The sequence below is a fragment of the Eptatretus burgeri genome, chromosome 5 (assembly GCF_056783735.1).
Source record: "Eptatretus burgeri isolate ZD-2024b chromosome 5, Ebu_testis_v1, whole genome shotgun sequence".
NCBI lineage: Eukaryota > Metazoa > Chordata > Myxini > Myxiniformes > Myxinidae > Eptatretus > Eptatretus burgeri.
The window spans coordinates 99,106,490-99,127,085 of NC_140965.1; the positions used below are offsets into that span (position 1 = coordinate 99,106,490).

At 44.9% G+C, this 20,596-nt stretch overlaps 1 protein-coding gene across 2 annotated transcripts in view; it reads left to right on the forward strand.

Annotated features, from left to right (window-relative positions):
• Positions 1-6,019: 6,019 nt before the first annotated feature.
• The window catches only part of LOC147027037 (bifunctional 3'-phosphoadenosine 5'-phosphosulfate synthase 2-like), a 100,935-nt gene continuing 86,358 nt past the window's right edge, over positions 6,020-20,596 (forward strand). Inside the window, exon 1 of one of the 2 annotated variants that reach the window (XM_085883128.1) lies at positions 6,020-6,159. In XM_085883128.1, coding sequence (XP_085739254.1) covers positions 6,145-6,159 — 15 coding nt within the window. In that variant the 5' untranslated portion in view covers positions 6,020-6,144. The remainder of the gene's footprint in view (positions 6,160-20,596) is intronic. The other variant, XM_085883129.1, reaches the window with a different exon arrangement.

Here is a 20,596-nt window from a genome sequence, read left to right on the forward strand (position 1 = left end):
CACCTGCTGGCGTTCTCATCTTACCTGCTGGCGTTCTCATCACCTGCTGGCGTTCTCATCTTACCTGCTGGCGTTCTCATCTTACCTGCTGGCGTTCTCATCACCTGCTGGCGTTCTCATCTTACCTGCTGGCGTTCTCATCTTACCTGCTGGCGTTCTCATCACCTGCTGGCGTTCTCATCTTGCCTGCTGGCGTTCTCATCTTACCTGCTGGCGTTCTCATCACCTGCTGGCGTTCTCATCTTACCTGCTGGCGTTCTCATCACCTGCTGGCGTTCTCATCTTACCTGCTGGCGTTCTCATCACCTGCTGGCGTTCTCGTTTTGCCTGCAAGTGCCCATCTCGTCTTGTCCGTTCTCGTACTGGCTGGCGTCCATTGCGTCATTCCCGGTCCCTGCTGCTTGGTGTGGCGACGAAGGTGTGGGTTCGAGTTTCCCCCGAACCAGCTCGTCTCGACCAGACCGCACGAGGTGGAAAGGTGCCCGACCAAACTCTTATCCTCAGCTCGCCCCGTAATAGCTGTGATGATAGAGGAATGGTTTTCTCCACATTTACATTTGGTGGAGTCCTCGTGTGCAAATCCAGGCACACGTTGGGGGAAGGCTGCCACCTGGTTATTTACACCCACACCAAGCTGCCCATGAGGACCAAGACCAAAGGAGAATAGCCGTCCATTTTCTGCGGACACAAAAATAGGTCACAATGCCCAGGTTTATGAGCCTCTCCAGAAGTATAAAACTCGATGATCCTGTTGGCCGTGTTAAATTAGTTAAAAATTTTGATGATTAGTAGTTAAAACATCAGTTCACATGTTATACTGATTTTGTAAATGATACAAAAAGGGACATCTGAAAAAAATACGTTTCTTACTTACGAGGTCAAAAATGAGTGTGAACTTAGATTCTCGAAAAGATTTCCTACGAGGATTCATTTTAAGGACAACATTTACACAATCAGTAACTCTGACAATTTGGACATTTACACACATTAGTAACTTTGCGTTTGTAGATTTAAGTGTGTATACACAGGGAGGGGGTGTGGGGGGGGGAGGTCGTCGTCGTGTGTGTGTGTGTGTGTGTGTGTGTGTGTGTGTGTGTGTGTGTGTGTGTGTGTGTGTGTGTGTGTGTGTGTGTGTGTGTGTGTGTGTGTGTGTGTGTGTGTGTGTGTGTGTGTGTGTGTGTGTGTGTGTGTGTGTGTGTGTGTGTGTGTGTGTGTGTGTGTGTGTGTGTTTTGTATTACAGTTCCTCCATGGGCCTTAGACCCTGTAAAACAAATATAAGTCATTCTATGAGCTGCCATGACCATTGTCGTAGCATCCATGGATGATATAATTGTTTTTGATGATCCTCAAAAACATAACACTGTTGTGGGAATGTCTTCTAGGGGTAACTTTGCATAGTATAGCAGAAAATATTTCCCATATTGCATGTTTTAGCATAAGCGTGAGATTTAATTGTGATATAGAATAGGGGTCGTTTTATGTGTAGAGCATTGGCTCTTAACCTGGGTGAGGGGGTGCCCCCCCCCGAGGGGGACGTGAGTAATTTCCAGAGAGGGTGCAAGCCCGGAAAAAAAAGCCCGGAATTTCTCCAATTATTTTTGGAATTCTCTTCACAAGAGTTTGCATAATATCGTGATGAACATTAAAAAAACAAAAGTATCGCCTTTAATAACTTTCGTTTTCTATTCACTACTAGGCCGGGCCGACCATTTTCTGTATTAAAATTAATTATAAAATTTTACATTTATTTAAATTTAATATTAAAAATTATATTATCTCAGCGAGGGAGTCTCGTGAGTGGGCCGACCACGTGCCTCGTGGTTGCAGTAGGTCAGGTCAGGTATGGGAGCATGTGCCAGAACAGTGCGTCGCTGCGTCCACTTTCCGCCGGTACTCCAGGGGCCTCCGTCTGGCCTTCCCCCAGGCAGATGCCAGGCCCATTCCCATCTCCTTGAGATGCTGGTCAACCTGCTGCAACCACGAGGCATGTGATCGGCCCATTGGCCTCCTCCACTCACTAGACTCCCTCGCTGAGAGAATCTGGTGAGCAGGATCAGCATCAGGAAAATGAGCCACATGTCGATACAGCCGCAACTGACGCTCACGGACTATGCAGGTAACAAATCTCATCCGAGTCTCTCTCAGCAACCGCTCGTTGGACACAAAATCTGACCAGCGATAGCCAATAATTCTCCGAAGAGACATGGTACCAAAGGAATTAAGTTTCCGTCTGAGATCCTTGGTCAGAGTCCAAGTCTCGCATCCATAGAGCAAGACTGGAAGCACCAAGGACCTGAAGACTCGGACTTTCGTCCTCCCGCACAGGTACCAGCAGCGCCACACCCCATGATCCAGTGAATCCATGACTCCCTAGGCCCGACCCAGACGTCTATTGACCTCTGACTCACAGCCAGCAGAGACATGAATATCACTGCCAAGGTGAGTGAATCTCTCCACGACCTCAACATCCTCACCACAAACAGACACAGACAGGACAGCAGCATCCAAGATGTCATTGAAAGTCTGGATCTTAGTTTTGACCCAAGAAACCCGCAATCCCAGTGGCTCCGACTCCTCATTCAGCACCCCGAGGGCCCCCAAAAGGATATCTAAAGTCTCCGCAAAGATGACTGCATCATCTGCGAAATCAAGGTCCGAGATCTTAACATTCCCAAACGATGCACCACAGCTTGATCTTTCCGACATCCTCCCTAAAATCCAGTCCATACAAGTGCTGAGAAGTGTGGGGGCCAGTACACACCCCTGATGAACTCCAGTAGCAACTGGAAATAAGTCAGAGATGGTACCACCACTCTTCACAGCACTCTCAGTACCAGAGTAGAGTTCAGACATCAGATCGATCAGTTTTGGTGGCACCCCACAAAGACCAAGAATCCTCCAGAGGGCATCCGGATTCACTGACTCGAATGCTTTACAGAGATCAACATAGGCTGCAAGCAGCCCCTGCCGAAACTCTCGTCTGCGTTTAGTGAGGACACGAAGAGCAAGGATACGGTGAATCGTTGACCTCTTTGGTGTAAAGCCTGACTGCTCTGGATGCTGGTACTCAAGCAGATGGTGGCGAACCCTATCAAGAATTATCTGAGCAAAGACCTTGCCCAGCACTGAGAGCAGCGTCACCCCTCGGTAGTTGTTGCAGTCTTGGCGATCACCCTTCCCTTTCCAGAGAGGGACAACAAGGCCCCTCTTCCAGTCAGTTGGGATGATGCCTGTGTTCCAGGCAGAGCACAAAACTGCATGCAACGACACGAGTGCAGCATTTCTACCAGCCTTGAGAAGTTCAGCATGGATGCCACAGATCCCTGGAGCTTTACCCGTTTTAACCGGTACACCGCATCCCGTGTTTCCACAAGCGAAGGTGGACCACAGTTGATTGGAGGGACAGCAACAGGGATTGTAACACCCTTGATGTCCAACTCGACAGCTGAGGGATCAGCCCAGTACAACTGCTCAAAGTAACCGGCCCAGCGGGCCTTCACTTCAGACTCCTCTGTCAAGAGCCTACCACTCTCTGCTCTAACTGCAGTGCTCCGAGGGATGGGCTTGGATGAACGCAATGCACGAATTCCCCTGTAAGCGGGACGAGAATCACCTGTCCACAGGTGTTGCTCTACCCCCTCACAGATTCCTCGCACATAGGCCTCCTTGTCCACCCTTGGTGCATGTACAGTTTTAAGCCTCAGCTCCCTGAACAGCTCAGCTCTGCCATTCAGCCTCGGCCTGCGACTCTGGTCAATGGTATCCTTGAGAGACAAAATTCTTCTTTGCCCTTTGGTGAGTTCCAAGACATCCACCGGCAACATCAAGGACGGTGGTCTTGAAGGCACTCCACAACTCTTCAGGAGCTCCCAAAGCACCCAGACACCCCAAATGTCCACTCAGCCTGTTCGCAAACTCCTCAGCTACTCTTTCATCCTTGAGCTTGCCAACATCCAGCCTAGGCTGGGATGGTACCCTTCTCCAGGATTTAAGGTGCAGCTTTAGAGTTGCTACAACAAGCCTGTGGTCAGTATTGAGGAACTGAGCACTCCGGTAGACCCTGCAGTTCTAGATCATCCTCCAGCGACCGTCAACGAGGATATGGTCAATCTCCTTTGCCAAACCGCCAGCGTTGTAATACCAAGTCCAGTGATGAGCTTGTGGGCGCTGAAACCATGAACCAGCCACCCTAAGTCCATGACTTCTTGCAAAGTCAAGGAACTTAGTGCTATTCTGGTTCACAGTTCCTGACCCATGGGGACCAACACACATCTCATAACTATCCCTATCAGTTCCAGTCCATGCATTGAAATCCCCCAAGACTAGAAGTGTATCTCGTCTGGGGCACTGATCAACCACAGACTCTAGCGTGGTGTAGAATGCATCCTTCACGGTGATATCACTCACCTCAGTCGGAGCATAGACAGAGACCAGGGAAATGACACCTAAGGAGTGATGAATCCTTCGTCTCATAATACGCTCGTTGACTGGTGTTACCTCAATTATCATTGGGGTCAGCTCATTGGACACAGCTACAGCAACTCCTTGGGTATGGTAACTATCAGTGCGACCAGACCAATAGTAGGTGTAACCACCCACCATTATCTCGCCGCAATCCGGTCTCCGAACCTCAGAGACAGCTGCAATCCCGATGTCCAAACGCTTGAGCTCAGATGATAACAGAGAGAGGTGATCATCCTCTCTTAGGGATAGGACATTCCAGGCACCCAATCGAAGGGACCGCCTCAGGTTAACCCAATGAGGCTGCCGTCTGGTGGACGACACCTCAGCACCACTCCGACACACTCTCCCGCAATCTGACCCAGGGATGTTACCCCAAGGTTTCCCTCCTTTCGTCAAAGATTGGGGGTCCCAAAGGCTTTGCCCCAATCCCGTCATCCGGTGAGCTGCCCTGCGAAGAGAAGCTGCACAGGAGGTACTCCCACGGAGTGGGTTTTAAGATTTTTTTGCGTTTTTGTGTTTTGCGGAATGAAGGCTTTTACGGTGGCCGGAGTGCAAATCCTGCCACCAACCTCCTAATAAGAAGTAACCCAACTGCAGGAGGACGTCCGCAGACACGGTTGGGCACTAGATATGGATGGCCGTTGGCTCACAAGGAGCTAATCCGCCCTTTGATCTGAGGTTGCAGCAGGTTGATCGGCATCTCAAGGAGATGGGGATTGTCCAGGCATCTGCCTGGGGGATGGCCAGACTGAGGCCCATGGAGTACCGGCGGAAAGTGGACGCAGCGACGTTCTGCTCTGGTGCATGCTCTTATACCTTACCTGACCTGATATTTGGGATATTTTGGGTCCTCAGGGACTTTTTGGTTATCTGAATCTTTTATGTCCTTTTTGGTTTTCCTATCAGTCTCGGAGTGTTTTGTATATTTAGGGTATTTTGGGTCCTCTGGGTCTTTTGGTTTATCTGGATCTTTTGTCTCCTATTTGGTTTTCCTGTCAGTCTCGGACTCTTGTATCTTTAGGGTATTTTGGGTCCTCAGCGTCTTTTGCATCCTTGGGGTTTTCTGGGTCTTTTGGGTATTCAGGGTCTTTTGGGTCCTCAGGGTCTTTAGCATCTTTAGGGGTGTTAAGGGTCTTGGGGTCTTAAAGGGTCTTCAAAGGTTGAAACGGTGTCAGCAGTCGATAGGGTCAAAAGGTACATTTCAATAGTGCAAACTTAATGAATAGACGTACATAATTAATGGACAAAAAATATGCCACACACACACACACACCCACACACACACACACACACACACACCTCATCCATTTATAGTCGATAATTGTTCCAAAATTAAGTTGAACTTTTAAAAATCGACTTACATGTTTCTCTCTTGCCCACACATTTCCTTTACCTTACTCTCCCTTTTCCAATGTACAAATTAATGAAATGAAACGAATGACAGAAACAAAAAAAAAGTCTGAATAAACATTAAATGAATAAACAAATAAATAAACGAGAGGCAGATCATTCATTGTAAAGACAACAACGTGGCATGGTTGACACCAAAAGGAACCAGAGGGTGGAGAAATATTTTATATTGGGCAAACCCAACTTCAAATATTCACTTCATCCAGAGCTATCGCTGGCAGTTGACTTTTATCTTCAATACTCTTCAACTTTCCTTCCTGTCAGTCTTGATGGCATCCACTTGTGTAAGTTTATGAACAGATATATTGTCTTTTAAAATTAGATAAAGTCATGTTTTTCCTGGTTGGAGGAGTGCATAGTTTGTACAGTATGGTAATCACAAATCACATCTTTAAATTCAATACCATGTACTTTTGGACTCTGCATCACGTTTACTTATGTGGATATGTGCATAGATATACATATATGTATATGCTAACTGGGTTCCTGATAGGTACATGCATCTGCTACAAAGCTCTCTTCGCCTGGGTTTGAATCTCGAAGCTTGGCTGTAAACGGTCGTCCTTGTGTTTCACAGCCAGGGTGATTCATCAACGTGTGCCACGTCCCTCAAATGGACGTTAAACTGGATGTTCAGTCTGCCAGCATTAGTTGGTAGACGTCCAACTAATGCTGGCAAAGGACATCCAACAGTGTCCTTTGTGAAGAGTAGGCTAGCTACCACTGGCAAAATGGCCAAATTCCAAATTTTTGCCATAACTGCTCGGAAAGCAATGACAAACCACCGAGTATAATCCTTGCCAAAAAACTGCTTCAGTTGCACCAATGTTCTGTATCAAAGTACGGTACATCAGAATCATTAAATTATATATACTACAGTGTTGTGTGGTTAACAAATATCCACGTCAACAGTTCCAGTGTAATGTGCACCTTCATAAATCTTCTCTAAAGGTAGAGCATCTTGAACCACCAAAGTTATTGTCTGTGATTTTAACTTCAAGTTCGTTTATCTGGAGCTGGATGAAAGCTAAAAACAGAATTGAACTTGTTTTATTAAATGCTTTTTTCTTGACCTTTTAAATGTGATCTTGAGTATCTGTGTCAACTAAATTCCAGGCTCCAACAAATGAGAACCCACTGAACCTGTTTGATTCATGCCTTTCTCTTCTCTGCAGACTTATAGGGAGCTGCCAGCTTGCTTTGCATCTTGCACATGCTCTCCTTCATGCCTCAACCCCTCATGTGTTACATGCAAACTTAATCCAGGATTCATTTGACTGTAATTAAAAAACGTGACCATTTTATGACTGCCCCTGTTAGGTGGTGATTGTTCTCAGCTTTTCTTGGGAGTGGTAGTAATCCATGTTCCGTTTTTTTCTACGGTAAACGTTTTTTCAAGAGCGAGGAGATAAGAGATAAGATAAGAGCAAGCCTCATTTCGTTTTCATTTCAAGAGTGAGGCTCATGGAAATGCATGGTTAAATTGATAGTGGGGTGGTGGGACAACAATTGGGTACAACTACAGAGGAGGGGAGTGGGAGAGGAGGAGAGAGGGAGAGGGGAGGAGGAGAGAGCGAGAGGGAGAGAGGAGGGGAAGAGAGACAGAGACAGAGACAGAGACATGCTATATAAAATGTTCAAGAACACTTTTTTGGGATAATTGGCTTTCTCCGTGTTGTTTTTTGGACCTAAATATAAACATTTGCTTTGCGATTGTGTTGTTGATATCTGTCTGAAAGTGGCCGATCTTTTATGAAAGCCACTGGATGATGTTTAAAGTTCCCAAGCAAATGCTAACATAGGGGACAGCCAGCTTAACATCCACTCTGATAGGACGATAAACTCTTTGATGTAACCATGTAACTGGGAGTCCTCAAGGTAGTTTATCATGAGATCCTAATTTGTTGGGAATGAAACAGGCGAGACAGGCCTGACGAATGTTGCGCTGCATCTGAGCTATTCCATTTGTCCCATATAATACAATGATGATACTCTTAAAAGTTCTGAACTTGTAGGATAAAGGGTTAATATGATTCTACAAACTGTCGTTGGTGTGTGTGTGTGTGTGTGTGTGTGTGTGTGTGTGTGTGTGTGTGTGTGTGTGTGTGTGTGTTTTTGTGTGTGTGTGTGTGTGTGTCTCCTCCCAAAGGGTTATGTATTTATCTTGTATTCATGAATTGTATTTTTTAATTTTAATTTACATTATGCTTTTAATAGTTTGGAAGTTGGTAGTGCCTGTATCCCCTATATCGTCTGATGCCATTAAATATGTGATTTATCAGTGGATGTGAAAAGCCAATGATGTGCATCCATCGAAATCGGTTCTCATATCAGTTCTGTATATGAATATGTACAGAATGTGCCCTGTTCTTGTTTTCCCCTCAGTTCTGCGTGCGAATATGCACGGAATGTTCCCCGTTTGTTTTTGTTTTTAATAGATCAGATATAATCGGTATTTTGGGTAATTTGTGTTTTAAATACACATGGCTGTGGTTGGGGGTGGGGGGGTAGTTGAGTGCTATGAGTGCTAAGGTATGAAAATGAACAATAAGAGAAGGATGATAACAGGAGAGAGTAAGGAAGATTGAAAGTGTGGCAGGATTGTGGAGAGAAAGGAACAAAGGGTGGAAGGAGATAACATGAAAGACAGGTAAAGTAAGGAACATAAAATATGCAGGGGAAGGTGGGGCAAGTGGGGGAAGTCAAAATGTCTGCCATGCTTGCAAACAAAATGCAGAGATGCTGCTGAAGGCTGAAGGTATTTTATGATGCATTGATCTTTGTATAAATACATTGGTGCTAGATAGGTAACAAAATATATTTAACAATTCCAAAGGTAAACTCCCTACTCTCAGCCTTGAGAATAGAGGCGTGTGTGTGTGTGTGTGTGTGTGTGTGTGTGTGTGTGTGTGTGTGTGTGTGTGTGTGTGTGTGTGTGTGTGTGTGTGTGTGTGTGTGTGTGTGTGTGTACGTGTACACATGTGTACGTTCGCCCAATCCATAATTTCCAGATCTCCTCTAATCTATATACCCCGGTGAGGCTCTGCATTGTTAAATGCTCTGTTTTCTTTAATTTGTGATGCAAAGGTGCAACATTTTTTTTCCTGAAATGGGATGGGGGGGGGGGGGGGAGGAAGTCCTTGTTGGTTTTGATCTTTCATGAAAGGTGTAATAATTAGGAAGAAAATTGAGCTTCCTTGAAGAGATAAAAGTTCCTAATAGTTCAAAACAATTCAGCTTTGGATTGTTCAAAACAATTCAGTTGTCAGGTCAGGTTCGATCTGTGACCTGCTACAGGTACCATGTAAACCTGTACTAACCTGTTCCATGGTCGGGTTGTCGGCGACAAAACCGTCTCCCCCACCAGGTTTTCTGGTGAGGAGGGTGTTTGGATATGGACACCCAGCAGGATTAAAAACAAAACCTGTCAAAGGGCGGAGGAGCTCCTTGTGAGCCAACGGCCATCCATATCTAGTGCCCAACTGTGTCTGCGGACGTCCTCCTGCAGTTGGGTCACTTCTTATTAGGAGGTTGGTGGCAGGATTTGCACTCCGGCCACCGTAAAACCCTTCATTCCGCAAAACGCAAAAAAATCTGAAAACCCACTCCGTGGGAGTACCTCCTGTGCAGCTTCCCTTCGCAGGGCAGCTCACCAGATGACGGGATTGGGGCAAAGCCTTCGGGACCCCCAATCTTTGATGATAGGAGGGAAACCACGGGGTAACATCCCTGGGTCAGATTGCGGGAGAGTGTGTCGGAGTGGTGCTGAGGTGTCGTCCACCAGACGGCGGTCTCCTTGGGTTAACCTGAGGCAGTCCCTTCGGGTGGGTGCCTGGAATGTCCTATCCCTAAGAGAGGATGATCACCTGTCTCTGTTATCATCTGAGCTCAAGCGTTTGGACATCGGGATTGCAGCTCTCTCTGAGGTTCGGAGACCGGATTGCGGCGAGATAATGGTGGGTGGTTACACCTACTATTGGTCTGGTCGCTCTGATGGTTACCATACCCAAGGAGTTGCTGCAGCTGTGTCCAATAAGCTGACCCCAATGATAATTGAGGTCACACCGGTCAACGAGCGTATTATGAGATTAAGGATTCGTCACTCCTTAGGTGTCATTTCCCTGGTCTCTGTTTATGCTCCGACTGAGGCGAGTGATCTCACCGTGAAGGATGCATTCTACGCCACACTCGAGTCTGTGGTTGATCAGTGCCACAGACGAGATACACTTCTAGTCTTGGGGGATTTCAATGCATCGACTGGAACTGATAGGGATGGTTATGAGGTGTGTGTTGGTCCCCATGGGTCAGGAACTATGAACCAGAATAGCACTAAGTTCCTTGACTTTGCAAGAAGTCATGGACTTAGGGTGGCTGGTTCATGGTTTCAGCGCCCACAAGCTCATCGCTGGACTTGGTATTCCAACGCTGGCGGTGTGGCAAAGGAGATTGACCATGTCCTCATTGACGGTCGTTGGAGGATGATCCAGAACTGCAGGGTCTACCGGAGTGCTCAGTTCCTCAATACTGACCACAGGCTTGTTGTAGCAACTCTAAAGCTGCACCTTAAATCCTGGGGAATGGTACCATCCCAGCCTAGGCTGGATGTTGCCAAGCTCAGGGATGAGAGAGTAGCTGAGGAGTTTGCAAACAGGCTGAGTGGACACTTGGGGGGTCTGGGTGCTTTGGGGGGTCCTGAAGAGTTGTGGAGCGCCTTCAAGACCACCGTCCTTGATGTTGCCGGTGGATGCCTTGGAGCTCACCGCAGGGCAAAGAAGAATTTTGTCTCTCAAGGGACACTGGATACCATGGACCAGAGTCACAGGGCCAGGCTGAATGGCAGAGCTGAGCTGTTCAGGGAGCTGAGGCATAAAACTGTACGTGCACTGAGGGTGGACAAGGAGGCCTATGTGCGAGGAATCTGTGAGGGGGTAGAGCATCACCTGTGGACAGGTGATTCTCGTCCCGCTTACTGGGGAATTCGCGCATTACGTTCATCCAAGCCCATCCCTCGGAGCACTGCAGTTCGAGCAGAGAGTGGTAGGCTCTTGACAGAGGAATCTGAAGTGAAGGCCCGCTGGGCCGGTTACTTTGAGCAGTTGTACCAGGATGATCCCCCAGCTGTCGAGTTGGACGTCAAGGGTGTTACAATCCCTGTTGCTGACCCTCGAATCATCTGTGGTCCACCTTCGCTTGTGGAAACACGGGCTGCGGTGAACCAGTTGAAACGGGGCAAAGCTCCAGGGATCTGTGGCATCCATGCCGAACTTCTCAAGGCTGGTGGAAATGCTGCACTCGCGTCGTTGCATGCAGTTTTGTGCTCTGCCTGGAACACAGGCATCATCCCAACTGACTGGAAGAGGGGCCTTGTTGTCCCTCTCTGGAAAGGGAAGGGTGATCGCCAAGACTGCAACAACTACCGAGGGGTGACGCTGCTCTCAGTGCCGGGCAAGGTCTTTGCTCGGATAATTCTTGATAGGGTTCGCCACCATCTGCTTGAGCACCAGCGTCCTGAGCAGTCGGGCTTTACACCAAAGAGGTCAACGATTGAACGTATCCTTGCACTTCGTGTCCTCACCGAACGCAGACGTATTTATACAAAGATTCAGTGAATCGGGATGTCCTCTGGAGGATTCTTGGTCTTCGTGGGGTGCCACCAAAACTGATCGATCTGATGTCTGAACTCTACTCTGGTACTGAGAGTGCTGTGAAGTGTGGTGGTACCATCTCTGACTTATTTCCAGTTGTTACTGGAGTTCGTCAGGGATGTGTACTTGCCCCCACACTTTTCAGCACTTGTATGGACTGGATTTTAGGGGGGATGTCGGAGAGATCAAGTTGCAGTGCATCGTTTGGGAATGTCAAGATCTCGGACCTTGATTTTGCAGATGATGCAGTCATCTTTGCGGAGACTTTAGATATCCTTTTGGGGGCCCTCGAGTTGCTGAATGAGGAGTCGGAGCCGTTGGGATTTCGGGTTTCTTGGGTCAAAACTAAGATCCAGGCTTTCGGTGACATCTTGGATGCTGCTGTCCTGTCTGTGTCTGTTTGTGGTGAGGATGTTGAGGTCGTGGAGAGATTCACTTACCTTGGCAGTGATATTCATGTCTCTGCTGGCTGCGAGTCAGAGGTCAATAGACGTCTGGGTCGGGCCTGGGGAGTCATGGATTCACTGGATCATGGGGTGTGGCGCTGACGGTACCTGTGCGGGAGGACGAAAGTCCGAGTCTTCAGGTCCTTGGTACTTCCAGTCTTGCTCTATGGGTGCGAGACTTGGACTCTGACCAAGGATCTGAGACGGAGACTTAATTCCTTTGATACCATGTCTCTTCGGAGAATCCTTGGCTATCGTTGGTCGGATTTTGTGTCCAACGAGCGGTTGCTGAGAGAGACTCGGATGAGATTTGTTACCTGCATAGTCCGTGAGCGTCAGTTGCGGCTGTATGGACATGTGGCTCGTTTTCCTGATGCTGATCCTGCTCACCAGATTCTCTCAGCGAGGGAGTCTCATGAGTGGAGGAGGCCAGTGGGCCGACCACGTGCCTCATGGTTGCAACAGGTTGACCATCATCTCAAGGAGATGGGGATGGGCATGGCATCTGCCTGGGGGATGGCCAGACGGAGGCCCCTGGAGTACCGGCGGAAAGTGGATGCAGCGACGCGCTGTTCTGGCACATGCTCCCATACCTGACCTTTGGATTCGTTCATGATCATTGTCATTGGATAATTATCATTCAGTAGTGACAGCCTTGTAATTGTTGTTAACAAATATAAATACCACTGTCAAATTGACGAATCAAATTCACACATTATTTAACCAATCTCTGCGTTTTTCTTCTCATGGCAATCTCAGGCTCACGAAAGAGCTTGGACAGATAACACATGTAAAACAAGAAAGCTCAGAGATCATGAAAAATAATCAGCATGTTCTCGAACACTTGAACTTTAGAATCCCAGCATCATGAGTTATGTGCTCGTGTGGGAATAAATAAGGTATTTTTCTGTGTCAAAGTTAAATTAAATTCGAAACTTTGGCAGCAATTGCGAAAGACAGGGCGATAAATAGTTGCCTATTCTTATGTTTAACACAATAGTCACAACTCGAAGGGGACTCGGTAGATCGCATACCTCTGCCACACAATGCCTGATCCACGAGAACATATCAGGCCCAGTACATTTTTGAAATATCACGCCATGCAGTACTATATCGTTTTTGGCCCGATCTCTCAATGGTGAAAAATCACTTTTAGGATCAAATAATTCTCCTATCTAGATCGGGATTCGGATCTTCACCAAAATGTAATCAATTCGTCCTTGTACTCCTAAACTCTCCAGCAAATTTCATCTGAATCCGTCCATAACTTTTTCAGATATCTTGCACACAAACAAATTAATAAAAAACAAGAAAAAGAGCAATTAGAGATTGCAGACCCTCACCAGGACTGTTTTTGTGTAGTGTATTTTTTGTGGCATTTGTGTATTACGTAATTAATAAGAGATAAAATTTAGAACTGCCACTTTATAACTGCTGGCATTGATGACCGGGTACCAAGACCTCCCACTTTGATTGGACACCTGACCCTGGCCCATGAGTTTTGTTTATTGTTATTCATGATTCAATTGAATTTAGAATGGGATTACAATAAATTCAATTCAAGTCAAATGGAAGACCAAATATGTACAGTCCTGTATTGGAGTCATCAGAAGGAACCCAAACAAGCAAAAAGCAAAGATGAAGTCATCAGAAGGAACATGGATAGGATTTGCATTTCAGATGCTACTCTTCCACCTTCAAACCCATCCAGGCACAGCCAAGTGAGCCTTAATAACAAAAAAAAACAACCCATATCAAAAAAATTAATGATAATGGCTGCCAGACCGTGTGTCCATTCAAGTTTAAATTTAAATGTACTGGATATATTCCGCATCACTACTCGATCATAAATGTGAACTTTCACATTGATTGATTAAGCGGTTCCAGAGAAAACATTATTTAATATTTTTCATCATTCCAATATGGCTGCCAAACCATGTAACCAATGACATCATATGTTTACACCTTTTGTTGCTCATGGACAGGCGGTCAGACCTGTAAAGTTTCACCTCGATCTGTTCAGCCACTTCAGAGAAGAAGATTTTTGAAGGTATTTCTTTTTTCAAAAAACAATATGGCTGCCGAATCACGTGCCCGATGATGTCATCAAAGTGAGAATGCCCCAACATAATTGATTCTTCAATAGATATAAATATAAATATAATTGATTTTTCTATCCACATCACAAATCTATAAAATCAAAAACCTCCCTTACAAGATAAACTATAGGATAGCTAAGGCCCAAACTGGAGATGCCATGTAAAGAGTTATATACTGTAAAAGTCACAAAAAGGCGGGAGTACTGAAGGCAGTGTTCTGGGCCTGGTCCCAGTTCTAGTCCTGATCTTCATCAATGATTATCTGACTCTGGAAAATCCTCGATATCTATTTGCTGATGACTCTGCCCTCTACCGTAACGTCCCTCATTCTCGAGACAGGCAGGCTGCAGCCTCTTTCCTCTCTCCAGACTTTGAAAAAAAATCACAAGCAGGTAAAACACTTGGAATATGTTTTTCAATCCTGACAAATCTCACACTCTCACTATCTCTCTCCGAAAGGTCTGTCTGGCAAACCCACCAATCTACTTTCTTAAAATCCTCTGGAGGAAGTTCAGTCATTGGAACTCCAGGGTCTCACCATCAACCATGGCCTTTCTTGGGCAAACCACATTTCAATGTTGGCCTCCAAAGCCAGCCGCCGACTGGGCATCCTCCGTCGTACAAAGTCCTTCCTTGGCACACCTGAACTCCTATCCGCCCACAAGGCTTTCATCTGCAGCTTAATGGAGTACTGCTCTCCCCTCTGGGCTGGCTCCCCTGCCTCACATCTTGCTCAGCTTGACACCGTGGAAACGAAGGGCTTTAAGATTATTGGAATCTCCTGTGATGAAGCTGAGTCTATGGGCTTATCACTTCACCATTGCAGACAGGTCGGTGGTCTCTCTTTCTTCTACTGTCTCCATTCTGGTCTTGCACCATATGCTCTTTCCATGCTTTGGCCCACCCAGGTTCCTGTTGGGCTCACACTGTCCACCATCAACCCCCTTCTGGTGAAATTATCCAAATCCAGGATCACTGCTCAGCTCCACTCATTTGTTCCTCTTTTATTCCACATCCTCTTCAATGTCATTCTACCCTCCTGGTTTTCATGACAGCTGTTCACCACAATCTCAGATTGTCCCCAATCCAAAACCATGATATTTTCTGCCCTCGTGAACCCCCCTTCCTCCCCTCACCTGACCCCAATATTCCAGTTTTCAATTCTGAGAGTTTCCTTCTGTATCCATCTTGTCCACCCCATGCATCCTCCCCTGCTCTCCATTCCTCCCTGCTCCCATTGTTTGTTTGCCTCCCTCTGTCTTGGCATTTGGCTCTGCTATTGCTGTTTCCCACACTCTCTCTCTGCTGTTCCTTTTGTCCTGTTGTATTTTGATCCACTCGGTGTACTCGTACTCGCTCTTCCACGAGCTTCAACTATGTACAAAAAGAAAAAAAAAATGTTTTGTTTGATTGCAGTTTTATTTCACTTCGGAATGGTTAACTAACTCCATGAGGTGCACTTGAAAATAATTTTTGTTTTCAAATGGTTTCTGAGCCAAAAAATACTTTCAAAGCAGTACAGCATGAGTCATGGAATCACGTCATTCTGGAATTCATTCCTCAAGGCATATTCTTCATGTTTACTTTGATTAAAAGGTTGCAACCAAACACTCCTAAAATAAGTAAAATAAAACAAACCATCCTTGTCACCATCAAACATAAATGTCACAATCTCACCACAAAACAAACAAACATTATCACAGTGATTTCTTGTGTTGGAGAAAACTCACTCACAGGTTCGTTTAACAATTTATTTGAACAGAGTTGAATCACTCAAGGCATAATGTTATGTTTGTGGGGTAGATGGAGGAACTTCATAGTAAAGGTAGGACTGTTCAGAGTGGCATGGCCCGTGGATGTGTAGGAGATATCTCGAGGTAAATTAAGTCGGGAAACTGTCAACTTAAGTGTTATGTATCACCACACAGGGGTGTGGTGCTGTGTTAATTCTGTAGGGTTTAAGAATAATTTCTCCCAGTATGTGATTGCCTGCATGACCTTTTCCTGGGCGTATAGCTAAGTGCCGGGAGAAAGGGAGGATTTTTCCTTTATTTATTCTTCCCCCTTGTCTGTATTAACATCTGTGGGGAGGCGCCTCAAATGGGAATTTAGATTACCTCACGTTTCTTTATTTCCCCGTTTTGATTCATTTTCATGATAAACATTTGATTTATATTTATTAAACCCTTATTTGTTAACTTTACTTGTGTTGTCTATTTGTCTTGGGTTCGAGTATAAACCCTTGTGATTCCGTATGCTATGTGCATTCGCTGCCCCCGTCCCGTGCGTGTCATAATCTCCAAGGTTCACGTGTTCGCCTCCAAGGTAGAACTATTTAGCTGTCTGTCCAAGTCAGTCTTAAGCCCCTGGACACGACAATACGTATGGAGGGAGGCACCCCATCAACGCTGGAGTCTTCTCTGACTAAGTGCTCAACCAGTGTCTCTTTTATACACTCAAGCAAACAATGAAGCAATGAGACAATTTCAGCAAGACAAGATAAGATCTGCTTGTGGAGCAAAGTTTGAAGCACAAACAACTTTCTCATTCATGCTGAAATCCAAAGCCAGCTACAGAAAACAGGCTAAACTAGAGGGGGAGCACTTGGTAGAGTGCAAAACCTCCGCCGCCAATACTGCTGGGTCACTTAAGTGAATCTGATATCCTATTCATTGTAGGTAAAAACGGATCAGACTCTACTGAACCACGATTGAATAAACTAAACTTGATTGACACGCATGTAGAAATGCCCCAAAAAAAAATCCGAATTTTTTTGAAAAAAAGTTGCAAAATTTGTTTTTTTTTCTCTGACATTTTTTTGGGTGGGTTGGAAATCACTTAAAACATGTAGAAATGCAAAAAAAAAAAATTCAAATATTTTTCAAATAAAATCGAAATTTTTTTGAAAAAAGTTGCAAAATTTTTTTTTTCTCTAACAAATTTATTTATTTTTTGGTTGGAAATCACGTAAAACATGTAGAAATGCAAAAACAAAAATTCAAATATTTTTTCAAAATGGCCGCCATAGCGGCCATATTGGACTTTGGACCAAGTCCAAAATCTCATGGCATGATCCTTGAACCATACCAAATCCCCCCACCAAGTTACGTCGAAATCCGTCCTGGAGTTTTTCTGTAATACTGTTCACAAACAAACAAACAAACAAACAGATAGACAGGGTGAAAACAGTAACCTCCGTCCATCTTCGATGGCGGAGGATAAATATATATTTTTTTTAATGTAAAGTAAACCAGAATGTAAAAGTTACTTAATTTTGTAACTAAATCATTCTTGTCAATTTGATTAATACATAAATCATTGTTAATTTATAGAACACTAAGGAAATGAATATTCCCAACAGGGTCTTCTCAATTATAGCATGGTCACCTGGGTTTTAATCAATCTTGTGATATGGGCAGAATGTTTTCAATTCCTCAAATTGGTTACAACTTGAAATGTTTCAGCTGAGAGTTGTAAAATATGCTTTAAGAGTACAGAATAGGTTGTGACTAATTCCCTTGCATGATTTTACATTCCACATAGCTTCCAATAAAACCCATCTACTTCACGAAGCATTAAACTTACACTGATTCAAGTTTAATTAAAACAGAATGCAAAAAAAAACTTGGAAATGTGAATTAATTGCTGCTCATTTAACACGTTCTACCTTTGCATTGCAAAAGCAAAGCCCCATTTGAGTAGCCTCGCAAACCAAGATAACATCGTATTTCGCAAAACCATGCATTTTGCAAGAGCACCCAGGCTTCACAGTTTGTCATGAGAGAAACTTTCATCATATTTTCACAGGCTTGGTCAAATTAATACACTGCATTTGGATACGTATGCCATGGATTTCTGCAGCGATGCTCACCATAACAGTCAGGCAGTGCATATGATTTATAAACGACGAATGTGAGCAGCATTGGTTAGATATTTATCGGTGTGTCATCCTGATGAGTGCAAATAAGACTGAAATCTGGATCGATGGCTCTTTTTGATGTTTGACAGATGTTGACTGGATGCTCTTTTTCCGTTTGATCGAGTCACCGGGCTGATGCCTCTGAGTTGGAGGTGATGCTTTGGTGTAGGAATTTGCCCACTGGGGATTGACAGAGCGCTCGTTTCACTCTCGTAGTTTTACAAAACATGTATCTATATATAGAAATGTGTGTGTGTATATATATATAGAAATGTGTGTGTGTATATATATATATATATATATATATATATATATATATATATATATATATATATATATATATATATATATATATATATATATATATATATATATATATATATATATATATATATATATATTGTTATGGCCATGGATACAGAGACGTTTCTTGTACATGCATGACTCAGATTGTTACTCGGGGGTTTAATCCCCCTTTGTTCTTGGAAGAGTCGGAGCTGGGGCCACCGCTCACAATTAACTTTGTGATACGTTGCTTTGGAACCACGAACGCCACCCAGTTAACCATGAGTTCCAGTGTCCACCGTCTTATTATGCTGTTTAACTAGAGGTCACATGGTTACCTGAACGGGGAGCGCGCCCTTGGCAAAGCACCAATCTTATCTTGATTAGATCTTAATTAGGGCGGCCGAGCATTTAACCGCTTGTGCGTGCCGACTATTTATTGGTCAAGTCATGTGATAATTACCTCCCAGTCTATCTATGTTCGGACAATGCTGGATCAATGGAAGGAAAGGACAAGCACAGAGAGGTTGGAACATCAACAAGCAATTTATTAATTAGAAAATAAATAAGTAAAAAGAACTTTTATTTCTGTGAGGTAAAAATAAATAAATTCCAAATCAATCAAAAAGATGGCAAGCAAATAAATAATTACTCAGGCAAAATCAATCAAAGTGATGGAAAAAGAGACAAGGAGCAGATGCTTATCAGGGATTGACTTACTTAACAACTAAACACAGACAAGGGTAACCAGCAGATCATTCAGGGGGGGGGGGGGGAGAAGAATCGTCTTGCTCACCAAATAGAAGTCGTCCATCAAACAAAAATGTCCTGAAATGTGTAAGCGTGCCTTGTCCGTTGCTTGCACCCAGCATTGCTGTGCACCCACTCACATATAGGCTTGAACGCCAGTCGACGTTATGGGATGCCCCCAAGAAACAGGTACGCCAAGAGTGACCATCTGACTGGAACTGACGAAGCCGCCGTCTGACTGGCATGGATGAAGCAAACCGTCTGACTGGAACGATGAAGCAACCAACCGTCTGACTGGAACTGACGAAGCTGCCGTCTGACTGTCATGGATGAAGCAAACCGTCTGACTGGAATGATGAAACGCTCTGAAAGCTGTCAGAACCGCAACCAGCTATTGCAAACTGACTGACAAACGGACTCGTCGGCTGACCCGTGCCTCACTCATTGTCGACTGACCCGTGCGCGCGACACTCTCACCGCTCACCCCCGAACGGACCTCTCCCTCTTTTTATAGGCGCCCTGTCTTGACGGCACAGACTGCCCCCACAATTCACCCCATCTCACTTGCACACTGTTACCGTGACAACCCGCATGGCCCCTGGGTTATTCCTTGCTTACGAGGCCATGTCTGTGGTGCCGGGTGACCAAAAAGCAGCCATTTGTCAGAATTACCGAGCACAAATGTCAAGCGCTCATAAAACTGTCAACAACAATTATCAATTCACTGTTCAGCCCGACATGAAAAGAAGCAAGCCAGCGTCCATAGAGCTGCTGGATGGGGTGTCGAACGGCGCTGGAAAAAGGCAGGTCACGGCATCCGTGAAAAACGGGGGAAGGCAGGCGTCAGCATCGGTGAAAGAAACGCCATGCATGAATGTGTCTGTCATCAAGAGAAAAAGCTTCCCATGAGAGAGGGGATCTATTCTTTACCCCTCTTTACGCATTACATTTAGAATCCCACCAGACATGGGGATGGGTCTATCCTGGACATGCATTTAGGGAAATAACTATCTGAGGACCTGGATGTTGGTCTGCATTCTTCAGATCAGATTCTGAAATCCGTAACAATATATATATATATATATATATATATATATATATATATATATATATATATATATATATATATATATATATATATATATATATATATACATACATATATACACACACACGAGGTGTGTTCAAAAAGTATCCAACCTTAATTTTTCGTGCGTAAACAAATGAAGCTAGGGAGGCGTGGTTTGGTGCACGTATGTAGGCGATCCTAATCCGTATGCGTAAATATTTTCCTGCCTACAGAAGCTGTCAGTCGCCGACAGACCGCCGATGATTGAGGAAGTGTAAGTGAGCGCCGTCGGATTTTCATTTTTGACAAAATGACGGATCACTGTGGTCTCATCGCCAGTGATCACTGTGTTGAAGAATTTGGGATCGCTGTTCACAGTCTCCAGCATGTCCTGTGCGATCTCCAAACGGAGTTGCTTCTGCTCGATCGTTAGCAGCTTTGGCACGAACTTCGCTGAGATTCTCCTTAAGCTCAAATCCTCAGTCACAATGGAATGAACGGATCCAAT